Consider the following 17,521-nt stretch of genomic DNA (forward strand, 5'->3'; position numbering starts at 1 on the left):
GGAATTTACAGGAATTTGGAATTGTGGAATTTTATCACTCAACTCACAACATGGTTTTTCCTGTGGAACAAGAACAAGGGAAGCACATGTGAGAGACACAGCATATGGGTGGATGCTGTGTGAAGCTGAGCCAATCAGTGCCAAGGATACTGAACAATAACTTCTGTGCTGTAAACTAAGTTTAGCTGTACCTTGTATTTTCCTTCATTTTGTAATTTTCTTTTTGAATGAATATGCTTTATTTAGACCAGGGGTCTCAAACTCAATTTACCTGGGGGCCACTGGAGCATCAGGTTTTCCCCCAAAAAAACATTTGTTAAAAACAGAAAAATATACAAACCTTTTCAGTGCTTTGGTTCCTATTTTCTACAATAAAAGCTCTGATAAAACATTCCACTGTTCTCAAATATCTTAATTTTTATTTTTCTGCACAAAATAAGATTAAAAACAAATAAACAAATCAAGAATAAAGAAAATCAATCAATCAGTAATAAATAAATATAATAATAATAATACAACGGCAAATAATAAAAACTTAAGAAACCACATATAGTTGGTGGGTAGACAAATGATTTTTTTCAGATTAAAATGAACAAAGCATTATTAGAGCCCTGTAGACATGACAAAACACGACTATAGTCACATTTATACTCTTTTTTATTTACAACATATTGCACAACTGCAGGGTCTTGAGACACATGCTAACTTGCACACTAGAGAGCTAGCGACCTAAACGGTAGCCTTCAAGTTATTTCCTTTAAACTTAAATAGCCAAAAACTTACCACTTCCACACGGATAGGGAGGATAACTATTAACAGTTATTTAACCTTTAACATGAACATTAATCAAACATAATATTTTTTTCTGGGTACATGATACCATACAGCATCCATATCAAACTTGCGTGGGCCGCACTAACATTAAACTTTCATATCAAGGCGGGGGCCTCAAATTAGTGTCCTGCGGGCCACATTTGGCCCGCGGGCCGCGTGTTTGAGACCCCTGATTTAGACCATGAATACATAACATTTGCTTTAATATGCATACTTTTTACTATTAGGCCGTAATCAACTGCAAGACATCATGATTTCATTCATATAAAACAAATGTGATACAGCGAGGGAGTGATACTTGAAGCGTGATTTTATAATGCAGTGGTTCTCTATTATTTTCTGTGTGGACAGAAATATTATCGTGTCCAACCCCCCTCCCTCCACACTGAACTACTATTGAGAAACTGTTCATATCCATTTGTTTCAGACTGAATTTGAAACTGAAACCAGCTAAATGCAACAATATGGAGAGCAGTGAAGCAATATGTTTAGTTTCTTAAATAAAGATGTATTTTAGATGGTGTTTCATGTTTCGACTGAAGTGTGGGTATTCTGAATATCAAAACATCAACAATTGGCATTGAGCATTGAGCATTGAGCATTGGAGCCTTTGTGCGGCGATATGGGATAAGCAGCGGCTCCGCTGGGGCATTTCATGCAGTGACGTCACGGCGCATCCTGAAAATAGTAGCGAGGTCTCAGGTTTGGGCTCAGACAGTCGCTCCGGAGGAAAGCAGGCAGTGACTCAGCTGTGCTGCCGACACGGGCCAGGATGGAATGAAAGCCGTGCAAATCAATCGGACACCTCTGAGCGGGTTCAAGCTGAAGGAGGCCGACGGTGTTAATCCTACGCCTTGGAGGTGCCTTGAGCGCGGAGGACGATGCTGTTGTTGCTAAGGGGATGGAAAAGCTTGGTTACCACGGTGACAACCGGTTAAGGGATGACTCATCAAGTTTGAACCGGTGAGCGGTCAACTGTTTCATGGCGGCTCGGCACGGGTCAGTTTTGGAAATCCTGTACGTGGTTATTACTGGAGCGCATCCAGGACCTGCGATGTGTGGCCCCCCTATGTGTTGTGTTCAATGTACTTAAGAATATATGATGTCTTAAGATGTTTTGATTGATGAAAGCCATATTTATTCATTTTCTACCGCTTTTCCTCACGAGGGTCGCTGGGGGTGCCTGGACTGGCACCCTGGACTGGCGGCCAGCCAATCACAGGGCACATATAGACAAACAACCATTCACACTCACATTCATACCTATGGACAATTTGGAGTGGCTAATTAACCTAGCATGTTTTTGGAATGTGAATAATATAAATAAATTATGTGAATAAATAAAATAAATTTGAATTTCAAGTCAATCCATTTTTCCAGTTTAATAAGAGCGCCACCATGTGGTGTATTTGTCAGAAGAATCATAGTACAGGCAACATAGCAGATTTAACAAATGTTCACCCTTCTGTGTGCAACACTTTTTGAGAGTAAAAGCCAAACAATCAAAGGTGGAGGACATTTGCGTCAAGGTGGACAAGTGGACATGCATGTTCTGTATTTGCTTGTTTGGAGGGTAAATCTTGCCGCTGTTTTGCCGCCACACTGTTGACATTTCCAGCCCTGCCGTGCCAAGTCAGCAGTTTGCAGCCGCCGCCAAAGTGCTCCCAGGCAAACAAACAGGGTGCTGTGTAGTGGGATGATTGAGCAAAGAAGCCTTTGTGTCCATGTCATACCCCCCTCCCCTTTTTTTTTTTTTTTTACATTTGTCAAATATACTCACGGCGACCTCTGCATTGATGGAGCCCACGCCAGCTTTTACTTGAGCTTTTTCTCCATCAGGTTATTCAAATCTGCGTGTCAATAGATGCCTCCATAGGGTGTGTCTGGAGTTTGGTCATTATTAGTTCATTGTGTCTTGGATGGAGTCTCAAGACAAATGTGTCCTCATTCATCACACCTTCAGGACGCAGTCACAGTGTGACCTTGTCGATACAAGCCGTCATCTCGTTCCAACATCATAAAAACTATTTCTCCTTGAGTTGTTTTGCGCTTGAGGATTGCCGGGTAAATATTTGGACGTCTGGAGGACTCCATGATGATTGGTTATACTGGTGATTTTCTGGCAAACGTTATCGATCATGGGTTGCACGGTGGACTAGTGGTTAGCGCGCAGACCACACAACTAGGAGACCCGAGTTCATGTATGTTATCCACGTGCATGCGTGGGTTTTCTCCGGGTACTCCGGTTTCCTCCCACATTCCAAAAACATGCTAGGTTAATTGGCCACTCCAAATTGTCCATAGGTATGAATGTGAGTGTGAATGGTTGTTTGTCTATATGTGCCCTGTGATTGGCTGGCCACCAGCCAACCAACTTTTTATTCTGATTCTAAACAACTTTTTCTGAATATTTTGACCTATTTTATACCTGTGCCCTCGGTACTTGTCCTTTAGGGAATCTCCACCGCCGTCCTAACTTTAGTTCCATTTGAAAGTGAACAGGGTGCGTTCCATTTATCACTTTGACTCCTCCCACATCCACTTTTCCATAATACCTGCAAGTGTTCTGCGCGTGATGTGGGCAGTGATGTCATAGACGAGCCTTAACTCGAGCCTCAACTCAAACTGCCATTGGAACGTAGCCCAAGTATGGTGCTTGTGTGTCTTACCGAACATTACAGTAACATTACTGACACCTAGTGGCCAATGTGGAATAGTACATATCACCACGACAACTTTGAATGTGTCTTCCAAATGCCTTATATTTCTATTTTACTTCATTTAGCCATTTTAGCCGTCTGTTTTGTAGTAACGGGCTGTATTCAACCACAAAACAATATGATTTATTCATTAATATGTTTTTAAAAAGCCATGATAAGAATGAAGAATATTTCAATGTTATGAATAATGTGCTTCAAAAGTAGCATCACTTTTTGCTGCTTTTTCTGCTGACACGTCCACTTTTTGCCACCTATAAAAAGCGACCCGCTGGTTGAAGTCCCGCCTTCTAGAGCCGTCATTGGTTGGCTTTCCACAGGCGGTTGATGCATTGGAAGCATTTATTGCTATTTGTCATCATTATATACATAACAACGTATTATTTGCCGTGAATAATGATGTGGAGTATGTATAAAGAGCAAGGGAAGATTGCCAATGTCTTCTGACCTGCGGTTTGATGCTTTTGTAGACGACACATCTTGTAATACTTGAAATGCAACTAAGCTACATCAGGAACTTGCTTGTTCTCGTCACCCGATGCTAACTACAGACCACGCCATTATAGGTGAAGCCCTCGCTAAAGGTTTTGCAGTGAACTTTGGGTTTTTGGAGCTCAATCGCCCACTGGTGGATGAATCAACACAAGACAAGACGGTGTCCTTGAAGGAACGGTCACTTTGCACACGCTCCCATTGAAGAGCAAATTGGTTCTCCTAATGTGAAAATGAGTCCCCATTAGGGTGAGGGAAGTATTTAGAGCTCCTTCAAGCAGCCAGGCTCAGGAGGTGAGCTCATCACAGATGATTGGCGTCACCATGGAGAATGTCTTCAGCAGAGATGCATGCTTTGTTGTTGTCTTGCACGGAAGAAGAAACATCAGAGAGGACATGCTTCTGCTTTGCCTCCTACACAAACGACGTCTCCTCCCTGCTGTTTGTTGTGGTTTGTTTTTGTCCACCTCCATCTTTTTTTGAAGGGAACGTTGACTCTTTGTTTTGTCTTTTCATTTCTCCTGCTACTACTTTTTTTCCGTGTCTCTGCACATTCATATTTCTTCTATTCTTATGCTCTTTTTTGGCATTTTATAAATAATATAAATAACAATGTAAAAAATATAAACATAATCAAATTAAAAATAATATTCTAAGCAGCAAATAATAGTCCACATATAAATGATATAATATAAATAATAATACAAACATATATATTCAATTTAAACTGTAATAGAATACTAAAATTATATTTACATTATAATATTACATTATAATATTAAGCTACATCAGGAGCTTGCTTGTTCTCGTCACCCTATGCCAACTACAGACCATGCCCACTATAGGTGATATAGGTGATAATATATAATATTATAATATTTTACATTATAATATTATAATGTAAAAATAATAATTCAAAAATAATACAAAAGTCAGTATTATTGATTATAAGAAAGTCATCATATGACTCATTAAATAAGTTATTATATAATATATATATATATTATAATATGTAATATAATATAATATATAACTGTGTTGTATTTATCTAAAGAAGAAATTATGATTTTTAATATACATTTGTACATATTTAATTTATAAATAATAATATATCAGAATATATAATATATAAAATAAAAATAATAAATCATAATATTTAAATGTATAAATCTTTTTTTTAATTGTTTTTTAATTTTTAAAAAAATCTTTTTTATCTAATTTTTAAAATATTTTTATTAAACTGCTGTTTTTTTCTTTGCAGCTTTGATCTCGCTCGTCTTTCAGCCTCACAGCGTCTTTTCGTTCCTCATGTTGGGCTCTCGTCCAGGAAGTTATGAGCGTAGGGGGGCGGAGTTAAGGGTTGAGACCCTTAGATGTGATGTATGACAGCGTTGGGTACGTGACCGCTTTGGTAAAAGACGCAGCGGCAACATCCCTGAGCAAGGACGCGGCCATCAACGTGTGCGTTGTAAAATCTCTGCAATGAAACCTCAATGCCAAATTATCTTCTGCCCTTCGCCGCTGCTCTGGAAGAACGGCCGTTGTGTAGCATCACTTTAACGCTTTGTGTCCCGGATTCCCCCAGATTACTTCCCCTCACCCCTTCTTTTGCTGCTGTTGCCACGGCAACGCAGCGAGCGGCTCCATCATGTGTCTGTGCTTGTGACGGTGGTTAAAAAGCAGCTCTCAGGCGCTGGCTTTGTGTTGATGTGTTGTGTCTCAATGCCAGATTGTTGCGTGGTACAGTAGAGTACAGCTATGCATCTATACTTCAGGTCCTCTTCTTCTGCCATTTTGTGTGTCTGTAGCTTTAATGCTACTGACCTATTTGTCTGCGCCTGTCCAAAAAAATTTGTTCCAAAAACCGAGACAGTGTACAAAAACACAAAAACACTTAGGTGAACATTTTTGACTCAAAATCGTCGGAAAACTGGGGTGTTCCTTGCTACTTTGGGCTTTTGTGTCTTTTCTCATGTTGTTGGTTAATAGGAGTGTAAAAGTGACTATGTGGGTGCTATGTCATGTCTAGAGGGCTCTACTAATGTTTAAAAAGTGTATTTACAAGTCTATACTATAACCATGAGAATTTTCCACTTGTCAATGAGGAATCCTACTCATATTACCTTATATCAGGGGTCCCAAACACGCGGACCCTAGTTTGAGGCCCCCGCCTTGATATGAAAGTTTAATGTTTGATATGGATGCTGTATGGTATCATGTACCCAGAATAAATTATTACGTTTGATTAATGTTCATGTTAAAGGTTAAATAACTGTTAATAGTTATCCTCCCTATCCGTGTGGAAGTGGTACGTTTTTGGCTATTTAAGTTTAAAGGAAATAACTTGAAGGCTACCGTTTAGGTCGCTAGCTCTCTAGTTTGCGAGTTAGCATGTGTCTCAAGACCCTGCAGTTGCGCAATATGTTGTAAATAAAAAGAGTATAAATGTGACTATAGTCGTGTTTTGTCATGTCTACAGGGCTCTAATAATGCTTTGTTCATTTTAATCTGAAAAAAATAATTTGTCTACCCACCAACTATATGTGGTTTCTTAAGTTTTTATTATTTGCCGTTTTATTATTATTATTATTATACTTATTTATTTATTTATTACTGATTGATTGATTTTCTTTATTCTTGATTTGTTTATTTATTTTTCATCTTATTTTGAGTAGAAAAATAAAAATTAAGATATTTGTGAACAGTGGAATGTTTTATCAGAGCTTTTCTTGTAGAAAATTGGAACCAAAGCAAAGTTTATTCATTTTTCTGTTTTTCATAAATGCGTTTTTAGTTTTTTTTTTGGAAAACCTGATGAGGCCCAGTCTCACCCAGACCCTAGCTCCAGTGGCCCCCAGGTAAATTTAGTTTGAGACCCCTGCCTTATATCATATTCAATGTACGAACATTAAGGACTGGGAAAGGAGGTAAGACTAGCATAGTTATGTGAGCTAACGTGCAAACATTCCAACAGCAGCCTCCACGGGTTTGGGTTTAAGACGTGTAGCAAAGCCCAGCTGTCGTGGGGCTACCACAGCCCCCCCTGCCCTCTTATGGTGTTTGATGTGCCCCACCACTGCAGTATATTACACCAAAGTCTCCATTCATTGCTGCCCATATTCTCCTCTTGGATAATGTGTTGGACCCTCATGTTCTTTCATTGTTGTTAACATGGTTTGGTGTGGAAAACAGACTCAACCTGAGGATTTTAATCGCCAGTGTGTTTTCCGTGCATGACGCGTTTGACGATTTCAAACCGTGGACTCATGACATCACTTTCTGTCCTTTTATTTTGATTTTGGATTAAAACAAAGCGCTCTCCTGGACAAAAAGGGTGGCAGTCTCTGTTGAGCGCAAGCGTGTCGCTTGACAGATTTCATGCGAAAATGTCACATTTTATAATTTTAGCATGAATCACACTCGCCGTGCGCACTTAGCTGTGAGTCACAGCGAGAAAGAGAAATGTGAAGAAAAATGTTTTTAATTGTCCTTCTTGTCCAGGCCTGAGACGCAGCAGAAAGCCTCGGTGAGTGTCCCTCCTCCCCCGCCGCCCCCTCCGCCTCCCCCTGAGCCGGCGGGGCCCCCGGAGCCAGAGGAGGAGATCCTGGGCTCCGATGATGAGGAGCAGGAGGACCCAGCAGATTACTGCAAAGGTCAGACAACAACTCACGTCACCATGAACGCATCTGAGTAACTCCTCTGTTCCATTAATGGCCCATTACAACAACTCCTATTACATCATTGGTTCTGCTGCTGTGCTAATAATAGACTGGCGTGTCTTGGTGCAAAACAGTCGCACTGTGTAGAATATTGACTTTAGTGTAACACATTTCATGTTGCTTTTTTGTGTCTCTCAGGAGGCTACCATCCGGTCAAGATCGGGGATTTGTTCAACGGGAGGTACCATGTGATCAGGAAGTTGGGGTGGGGTCATTTCTCCACCGTATGGCTGTGCTGGGACATACAGTGAGTCTCACAGACACATATATACGTACATACAATTCCATGTATATGTATTATTGTCACTATAGCTCTATAATAATGTTTTTGTTAAAGTCTGAGTCTGTCTGAATGTAACATGAACCCAGTGTCACCTTTCTCACGTACACGCACACGCGTGTACCGAGGCCACTGGTGTTAATTACACTAATGGAAGTCTATTGAGTCGGTGTTGGGTTACGTGATGCCCGCCAAGTAATCACTCTTTGTTGTCAACAAGGAACAAACCTCACTTAGTTGCGTTGTGCTTCCATTAACGCCTTCACACGTGCACAACAACTGTTATTGAAAGGCCACTTGGAAAATAGCAATGAATCAGTTCCAGGTGGCCATCCTGGGTGGCCTCTATTAATGGTACAGGTATGAAGGTGCTTTTGGAGAATATCAGCAAATGCAGCCAAAAGTGCCTATCCAAAAGAGTATCAGCAAACACAGCTAGAAGAATATGAAAAATTGCCAAAAGGCGAGCAAATGTAGCCTAAAGAGTATCAGCAAATGTAACTGAAAATATAAGCACATCTAGCCAAAAGAATATCAGCTAATGTAGCCAAATGAATATCAGCTAATGTAGCCAAAAGAATATCAGCAAATGTAGCTGGAAAAAAAGCACACATAGCCAAATGAGTATCAGCAAATTAAGCCAAAAAGTATCAGTAAACATAGCCACAACAATGTTAACAAACTTAGCCAGTGGAGTATCAGCAAACATAGCCAAAAGACTCAAATATAGCCCAAAAAGTATCAGCAAATATTGTATATCATATATAGCCAAAAATCAGTAAATGTGGGGAGAACAATAACAGCAAAAGTAACAAAATAGTATCAGCAAATATGCTGGAATTTCAGCAAATGTAGCCCAAAAAAGTATCTGCAAACATAGCTAGAACAATATCAGCAAATATAACCAAAAAAGTATCAACAAACGTGGCCAGAAGAATATCAGCAAATGTAGTCAAAAGAGTATCAGCAAACACAGCTAGAAGAATATGAAAAATTGCCAAAAGGCGAGCAAATGTAGCCTAAAGAGTATCAGCAAATGTAACTGAAAATATAAGCACATCTAGCCAAAAGAATATCAGCAAATGTAGCTGCAAAAAAGCACACATAGCCAAATGAGTATCAGCAAATCAAGCCAAAAAGTATCAGCAAACATAGCCAAAAGACTCAAATATAGCCCAAAAAGTATCAGCAAATATCATATTTTATATATAGCCAAAAATCAGTAAATGTGGGGAGAACAATAACAGCAAACGTAACAAAATAGTATCAGCAAATATGCTGGAATTTCAGCAAATGTAGCCAAAAAAGTATCAGTAAACATGGCTAGAACAATATCAGCAAATATAACCAAAAGAGTATGAACAAACGTGGCCAGAAGAATATCAGCAAATGTAGCCAAAAGAGTATCAGCAAATGTAGCTGGAAAAAAGTACACACAGCCAAATGAGTATCAGCAAATATAGCCCAAAAAGTATCAGCAAATATCATATATCGTATATAGCCAAAAATCGGTAAATGTGGGGAGAACAATAACATCAAAAGTAACAAAAATAGTATCAGCAAATATGCTGGAATTTCAGCAAATGTAGCCAAAAAAAGTATCTGCAAACATAGCTAGAACAATATCAGCAAATATAACCTAAAGAGTATCAACAAACGTGGCCAGAAGAATACTGATACTGATCTTTTGACTACTTTTCATCAGCAAATGTAGTCAAAAGAGTATCAGTAAATATAGCCAAAAGTCATCAGCAAACATAACCAAAAGACCAGCAGATGTAGCCAAAACAGTATCAGCAAATGCAGCCAGATTATCAGCAAAAGTAGCCAAAAGAGTATCGGCAAACGTAGATAGAGGAATATCAACAAATGTAGTCAAAAGAGTATAAGTAAACATAGCGAGAAGAATATCATCAAACGTAGCAACAAATGTATCAGCAACATAAAGGAAAGCAAAAGTAGCCATACGAGTATTAGTCAGCATAGCTATAACAATATCAGAGCTCTTGTATCGTAATTGTATCAGTATTGGCAGATATCAGATTCCAGTATCGCAATTGGACCAAAATTAAAAACTGCATCCTCCTGTTGAAATATTATAGAGTGCTAAATGACCTAGTCTGTACCGTTGCTTTCTGGTTCTCCGATGATGACCACAGTTTGACTCTGGAACAGATGAAATCCCCTTGGTGTTCATTTACTCCTTCTGATACTCACACGTCCAACAAAATGAACCAAAATACCCCAAGAATCCGTAATACGTCTGCATGGAGGACTGATGATGAGCTGATGCATCATTATTGCCGTCTTTGTCTCATTCAGTGTCAGCGTGGGAGAGCCATGAAGGCCTTTTATGATAAGCACTGTTGTTTTTAAGCACTCTAATGACTGTGTGTGTGTGTGTGTGTGTGTGTGTTGTCACAGAGTGAAGAACTTTGTGGCCATGAAGGTTGTGAAGAGCGCCCAGCATTACACAGAGACGGCCTTGGATGAGATCAAACTGTTGCGATGTGTAAGCATCACATCTCCCACGCCGCGTTCCACATGTTCACGTGTGTTTCCTGTCCTCCAATCTTGTGGTCCTCTTGTGGCTCAGGTCAGAGAGAGCGACCCCGTAGACCCCAACAAGGAAATGGTGGTCCAGCTTATAGATGATTTCAAGATCTCTGGACTCAACGGCATTCGTATCCTTGCGTGTACGTGTGTGTGTGCGAGTGTGTGAGACATGGTCCACGTGTGTGTGTGTCCTTTACTCTTCATTAGATGTGTGCATGGTGTTTGAGGTGCTGGGGCACCACCTGCTCAAGTGGATCATTAAGTCCAACTACCAGGGCCTGCCGCTGCCGTGTGTCAAGAGCATCATCAGACAGGTCCTGCAGGGCCTGGATTACCTGCACACCAAATGTAAAATCATCCACACGGACATCAAGCCAGAGAACATCCTGATGTGCGTGGACGACACCTTCGTGAGACGCATGGCCATGGAGGCCGCCGAGTGGCAGAAAGCAGGAGCTCCTCCCCCTTCCGGCTCGGCAGGTACGGTTGAAACGTTGAAACATCTGTGATCAAGTACCGTAACTTTGGGTTTAGAGCCAATCAGGAAAACATGATTGTTGTCATTGTTTGCTCCTTGGCTCCCCCTACAGTTGGGAAGCGTCACAGACATTCCCAGTCAATCCTATTTTGTACCAGATGAATGTTGCATAAATACATGTAGTATTTAGCATCTACTTGACATGGAAACCAATCAATAGTAGCATTGAACTAATTCATTAATGAAACCACAAATTTATTGTATTGTAATGTTACACAGCAGAGTGGTTAGCGCGCAGACCTCACAGCTAGGAGACCAGGGTTCAATTCCACCCTCGGCCATCTCTGTGTGGAGTTTGCATGTTCTCCCCGTGCATGCGTGGGTTTTCTACGGGTACTCTGGTTTCCTCCCACATTCCAAAAACATGCTAGGTTAATTGGCCACTCCAAATTGTCTATAGGTATGAATGTGAGTGTGAATGGTTGTTTGTCTATATGTGCCCTGTGATTGGCTGGCCACCAGTCCAGGGTGTACCCCGCCTCTCACCCGAAGACAGCTGGGATAGGCTCCAGCACCCCCCGCGACCCTCGTGAGGATAAGCAGTAGAAAATGAATTAATGAATGAATAATGTAGCCATTTTTATGCAAAATATAAGCCACAAATACAAGCTTTTGTAAAAAATTTAACGGCAATGATTTATTAATGAATAAGGTGGCCAGAAATATTTCAATATTGAACAAAACAAAATTTGTTCTCAATCAGAAATCACTCCACACTCTTTTTTGCTCTCTGGTTCTACCATATCTTACTTGTTGTGTGGAAATATGGGCTAATAACTATAAAAGCAATCTTCACTCGCTAAATGTACTGCAAAAAAAGTCAGTAAGGATAATTCATAATGCCGCCTACAGAGAACATACTAACGCCTTATTTCTAGAGAGAGGATAAATATGATCTCAGGGAAGAAGTACATTTGAAACACTTCTATGCTAGGACTACGTTATGCTAGCCATAGCATTTCAGTATGTGGAATCAAACTATGGAATGGATTGAGTAAGGAAATCAAACAATGCACAACGATGAGCCAATTCAAGAAACAATACAAGCAGTTGATGTTTGCTAAATACAAGGATGAAGAGTCTTGAACCAGCCATGATGTGCTATATATATCACTATATTGACACTTACTATGGTACCCATTATGGCATTGGATGCTCATATCACCAAGTACTCCTATGTTACAAAGCATGAAATGTTTTTAAAATATTAATTATTTAGTATTTGTATTTTTCTACTAGTGGTGCATGAAATTACCCAACAATTTCACACAGTCACGGCATTAAATTACCAAAAAATCGGGGTATATTTTTCATTAAATTATCCCAAAAATAATACAACACAGTCACAGCATTACGTGACATAACAATTGGAGACTTTTTATTTATTGTATATATTTTGTGGTTTATTATGGGGTTTCAAATTGAGCTAAATTGTTTTTAAATGAAAGTTGTGTTAATAAAATAGTTGTATTTTGATTATTATTAATGGATTTATTGTATCTTGTTATGACTCTACTATTAAGTAATGGGTGTGTGAAGGAGCCCCCCCCCCAATTTGGTGTGAGAAAAAGACTGTCCTGTCTGGTGACTCACACGTGTTGTTTCTCTTGTGTGTGTGTGTCAGTTAGCACAGCCCCCCAACTCAAACCGGTGAGTACGACTGATGTGAGTATGACACACGGACACACTCACATTTAAATGGCCTCAGCAGTCATATTTTATCATGATGGTGTAATATTCTTTGTTATTCATGCTTCCTGTTTGCTTTCGACGCCCCCCCTCTCTAATTCCTAGGCGGGAAAGTTGTCCAAGAACAAGAAAAAGAAACTGAAGAAGAAACAGAAGCGTCAGGCTGAGTTGCTGGAGAAGAGGATGCTGGAGATAGAAGCTCTGGAGAGGGAAGCCGAGAAGGAGAAAGAAGAGGAGGAGGAGGAGGAGCGAGCTGAAGAAGAAGAAGAAGAAGAAGAAGAAGCGGAAGAGGAGCGAGAAGAAGAAGAAGAAGCCACAGAAGACGATGTCCAACTGCAGGAGGAGCAGCAGCATGAAGGGGGGCCTTCAACGCCACCTTCAACAACAACACCACCGCCGGGCCCCCGCATGGCCCCCGGGGAGAGCGATGAGGAGAACGAGGAGGATGAGGACGGGGAAGACGAGGAGGAGGAAGTTGGAGAGCGGCCCATCCGGTTGACCAATCATACATGTGAGTAGAAAGCACTGGAACAAACAGACGTGTAGCGAAGCCTGTTATGAAAGAAGACGTGGACAGGGGGCGTGGTCCTAGAAAGAGAGACTTCCTGTTTGTTGGTGGCGTGTTCTTAGTTAGTCAGCAGGGTTACGCAATAACTTGACTCGCCGGTTCGAAAATTAATTCATTCATTTTCTACCGCTTTTTCCTCACGAGGGTCGCGGGGGGTGCTGGAGCCTATCCCAGCTGTCTTCGGGCGAGAGGCAGGGTACACCCTGGACTGGTGGCCAGCCAATCCCAGGGCACATATAGACAAACAACCATTCACACTCACATTCATACCTATGGACAATTTGGAATGGCCAATTAACCTAGCATGTTTTTGGAATGTGGGAAAACCCACACATGCACAGAGATGGCCGAGGGTGGAATTGAACCCTGGTCTCCTAGCTGTGAGGTCTGCGCGCGAACCACTCGACTCTCAGTTCAAAATCTGTGAAAACGTCGAATGTTTTTTTTTTAGTGCAAAAAGCGTCTGGCTGTGAATGAACAGGAAATGGATGGGCTCCAAAACGCTTTGCCCACGCTCTTGTCTTCTCAGGCTCCAACCTTTCCGTTTGGCATCTTTCTCTCTGCTTTTTTAGGCGCGGCGTCCACCGAGGAGCCCAGCCAGGTACCCGTCGTCGCTGAAGATGACTGTGATGAAGACGCAGAGGATGAGGAGCCCACGCCCGTGGCTGAAAAGGACGCCCCCATCCCTCCGGTTTCAGTGGAAGGTAATGGAGATTCAACACAAGCAGAGGAGGTGGAGGAAGAGGAGGCGGAGGAAGAGCCCGAGGAGGAGGAGAATCAAGAGCGAGTAAACGCGGAGCAGGGAGAGACTGAGCTTGAGGAGAAGGTGCCAGAAGAAGAGGTGGAGGAAGAAGAGTCCAAGGAGGATGATGAGGACGACGACACCACCGCCGACCTCCTCACAGACACCAGTTCCCCCATCAAGTCCCTCCCCAATAAAAGCAGCCTGGCCAAAACCAACGGCCACATTCTACTTGGCTCCGAGGTCCTCATATCCAACCCCTCCGTGCCCCCGCCCCCTTCGCCCACCCCAGAACCCCTCCTCTGCCCCCTGGTGGAGTCCGAGCTCAGCTACACCGACCGGGACCTTTCACTCAGCTCCGGCTACGAGATGTACAACGGCGAAGCGGTCGAGGCGAGCGAGGCGGGCCTGACCAACGGTTCTAGCGAGCGCCATCGCGCCGCAGCCGTGCCCCTTTTTCCGGATTTGCCGCTGGACCCAGAGCCAGGGAACCCTGTGTGCGTGGAAACGGCCGACATCGGAGCGGGGCAGTCGCCGGACAGCCCCGTGGCCGACCGCAGCCGCACCGTGTCATCCTCCAGCACGGGAGAAACGCCCAAAGGTAATCAAATAATTGACACTTTTCAATAAAGTTGCAATAAAAGGAGCAATAATATTATTATTATGAAAGTATAGATAGATGTATATACATACACTATATATGCATTTCCAGTTCGGGCCAGAGCTGCAGATCTGCTCATTAACCCACTCGACCCCCGCAACGCCGAATCCATTCGAGTGAAAATAGCTGACCTTGGAAATGCCTGCTGGGTGGTGAGACTTTTTCATTTGCTTTGCTTTGGTGTTATTCTACTTTATTTTATATTGTTTCATGTGGGCGGGTTTTCTCCGGGTATTCCGGTTTCCTCCCACATTCCAAAAACATGCTAGGTTAATTGGCCACTCCAAATTGTCCATAGGTATGTACGCTTATGTTGGCTAAAATGTTTGGGTTTAGACATGACTGCACTGATCGGAGATGTAAAAATGTATAAAACTGTAAAAGATGTTTCTTTGTTTAATTTTAACTACATATTATTAAATGCCCCCCACCCCCCCACAGGTTATAATCACTCGACATATACAGTACTGTAGATGAATGAACAAAACTGTAGATAACATTGTGTGTTTTTGTTTGATTTTAAATGCAAATTCTAAACTGTCGATAAAATAGTCTTTGTGTAACTTCACATTCTGCAATGGCGCCCCCATGGGTTATAACACAAAATGGCTACAGAAGAATCTGTTGTATTATTCACTAGCTTTATAGACAGACAAAACTGTACTAAAAAATGTGGTTTTGTTCGATTTTAACTGATAATTCTTAAATGGCGCCCCCACAGGTTATAATCTAAAATGGCAGCAGACGAATGCGTTGTATCACTCAAGAGATAGATGTACTCTATAGATAGATAGATAGATAGAGAGTCCATAGGTATGAATGTGAGTGTGAATGGTTGTTTGTCTATATGTGCACTGTGATTGGCTGCTGTCCAGGGTGCTGTTACTTGAAAAAAAAACATTAAAAATGTTGAAGAAAACAGCTGCAAGTTGGCACTTTTAAATATGCACCTATATGAAATCTATATATTTTTACTGCAAGTGCTTATGTGCATTTGTGCTCACAGGTTTTGATATAGTAATGGTGTGGTCCATACAGTACACAGTATAGAGTATACAGTATGTGTGATGTGAATAATTGATAATCAACACGGCCACGTAGCCAAATCCATCTCCTCCTGCATTGCAGCACAAGCACTTTACAGAAGACATCCAGACCAGACAGTACCGCTCCATCGAGGTGCTGATAGGAGCAGGCTACAGCACTCCTGCAGACATCTGGAGCACCGCCTGCATGGTAAACAAATACTACTGGCATGGATGCATGGCACATTGCTAAGAAGTGCGCCCTCTGGTGTCTTGGCAGGCCTTTGAGCTGGCAACGGGAGACTACCTGTTTGAACCCCACTCAGGAGAGGACTACTCCAGGGATGAGGGTAAGGATGCACAACTGCTTTATTTATCACGATATGTTTTACATCTTTATTTGATATCATGCGGAGAGTAAGGGTATGGAATGCCTGAAGGTGGAAAAGTCTGGTAAAATGTCCGCCTTACTGCTTTTAAATACTCCCAACGACTGCTGACCCTCCAAAGTCCAACACAATCCCAGCCAAGTCCACATTTTTTCCTCCATGAGAAACAATGGAAAGTCAGTTAATGGCTCCTTTTAATGCTCTGGGCTGTCATGCAAATGTAAAATAAGCGCTAATAATAATAATAATAACGTTAAAATAAAATAAAATTACACACCCCAGACAAAAATGTTTTGTAATGAACTGTTTTAAGCCTTATTTTAACATCCCAAACTGGCACACTGATTTAAAAAGAGGTTAACGGCCGTACAATAAAGCTACAATAAAGTAAAACTACTCAGCAGGACAAAAACCTAAGTGAGAAAGGAACAGGAAGATGTTTGCAGAATGCTAATGACACCTGCTGGTGTTTTATAGGTATTTTCTTCTATTTCTTTTTCATGTCTGGTCGTCAAATTTGACCTCTTTGCCATCATTGGTATCTATCATAAAAAAAACACACAAAATAGTCAACCATAAATGTATATTTTATTTACATTATTTTTTTGGTTATATTGTGTCTATTCATACGATATGTATATCATTATTTTTGCATATTTATATGATGTAATCTGTTCCAGTTTAACCGTTTTCCCCCTTTTTCTACCCTACTGGGGTGGCATCACACAAAAGCCAACGAAAAAGCAAAAAACGCCCCCTTGTGGCTGTTAAGCTTTGTTTGTTCCACCATCCAAAAAACTGCTTTTAATTCTGCTGCTTCTTCTTCCTCCTCTCATCTTCACCCTATACTATACCATGTAACTCATTAACCTTTTAACGTGATACATTAGTAGAAATACTTCAGTATATGCTGTAGTACCTTGTCATTACTGCAATACAATAATAATCTCTGAAACGCTTATGTTGGCTAAAATGTTTGGGTTTAGACATGACTGCACTGATCGGAGATGTAAAAACATATACAACTGTAAAAGATGTGCCCCCCCCCCCCCCACAGGTTATAATCACTCGGCATATAGAGTACTATAGATGAATGAACAAAACTGTAGATAACATTGTGTGTTTTTGTTTGATTTTAAATGCAAATTCTAAACTGTCGATAAAATAGTCTTTGTGTAACTTCACATTCTGCAATGGCGCCCCCATGGGTTATAACACAAAATGGCTACGGAAGAATCCCTTATACCTTTATAGATCTGTGTAGTTTTTTAAGATTTTAACTGAAATTTCTTAAATGGCGCCCCCACGGGT

General features: G+C 41.2%; 1 protein-coding gene across 10 annotated transcripts in view; it reads left to right on the forward strand.

The window, feature by feature from the left end:
* srpk2 (SRSF protein kinase 2) overlaps positions 1–17,521 on the forward strand; it is a 51,080-nt gene that overhangs the window by 28,035 nt on the left and 5,524 nt on the right. For 7 of the 10 annotated variants that reach the window (XR_009130108.1, XM_058074958.1, XM_058074957.1 and 4 more), the window contains 11 exons: positions 7,545–7,696; positions 7,901–8,009; positions 10,467–10,554; positions 10,639–10,726; positions 10,806–11,078; positions 12,761–12,801; positions 12,931–13,336; positions 13,966–14,736; positions 14,848–14,948; positions 15,925–16,032; positions 16,102–16,171. Coding sequence is in view for 9 of the 10 variants with exons in the window: in XM_058074958.1 (XP_057930941.1) it covers positions 7,545–7,696; positions 7,901–8,009; positions 10,467–10,554; positions 10,639–10,726; positions 10,806–11,078; positions 12,761–12,801; positions 12,931–13,336; positions 13,966–14,736; positions 14,848–14,948; positions 15,925–16,032; positions 16,102–16,171 (2,207 nt within the window). In the remaining variant the exon portion in view is untranslated. Of the gene's footprint in view, positions 1–1,370; positions 1,798–7,544; positions 7,697–7,900; positions 8,010–10,466; positions 10,555–10,638; positions 10,727–10,805; positions 11,079–12,760; positions 12,802–12,930; positions 13,337–13,965; positions 14,737–14,847; positions 14,949–15,924; positions 16,033–16,101; positions 16,172–17,521 lie in introns of those variants that run through there. The other 3 variants (XM_058074959.1, XM_058074964.1, XM_058074960.1) reach the window with 2 other exon arrangements.

Source organism: Doryrhamphus excisus, chromosome 6, assembly GCF_030265055.1.
Source record: "Doryrhamphus excisus isolate RoL2022-K1 chromosome 6, RoL_Dexc_1.0, whole genome shotgun sequence".
Taxonomy (NCBI): domain Eukaryota; kingdom Metazoa; phylum Chordata; class Actinopteri; order Syngnathiformes; family Syngnathidae; genus Doryrhamphus; species Doryrhamphus excisus.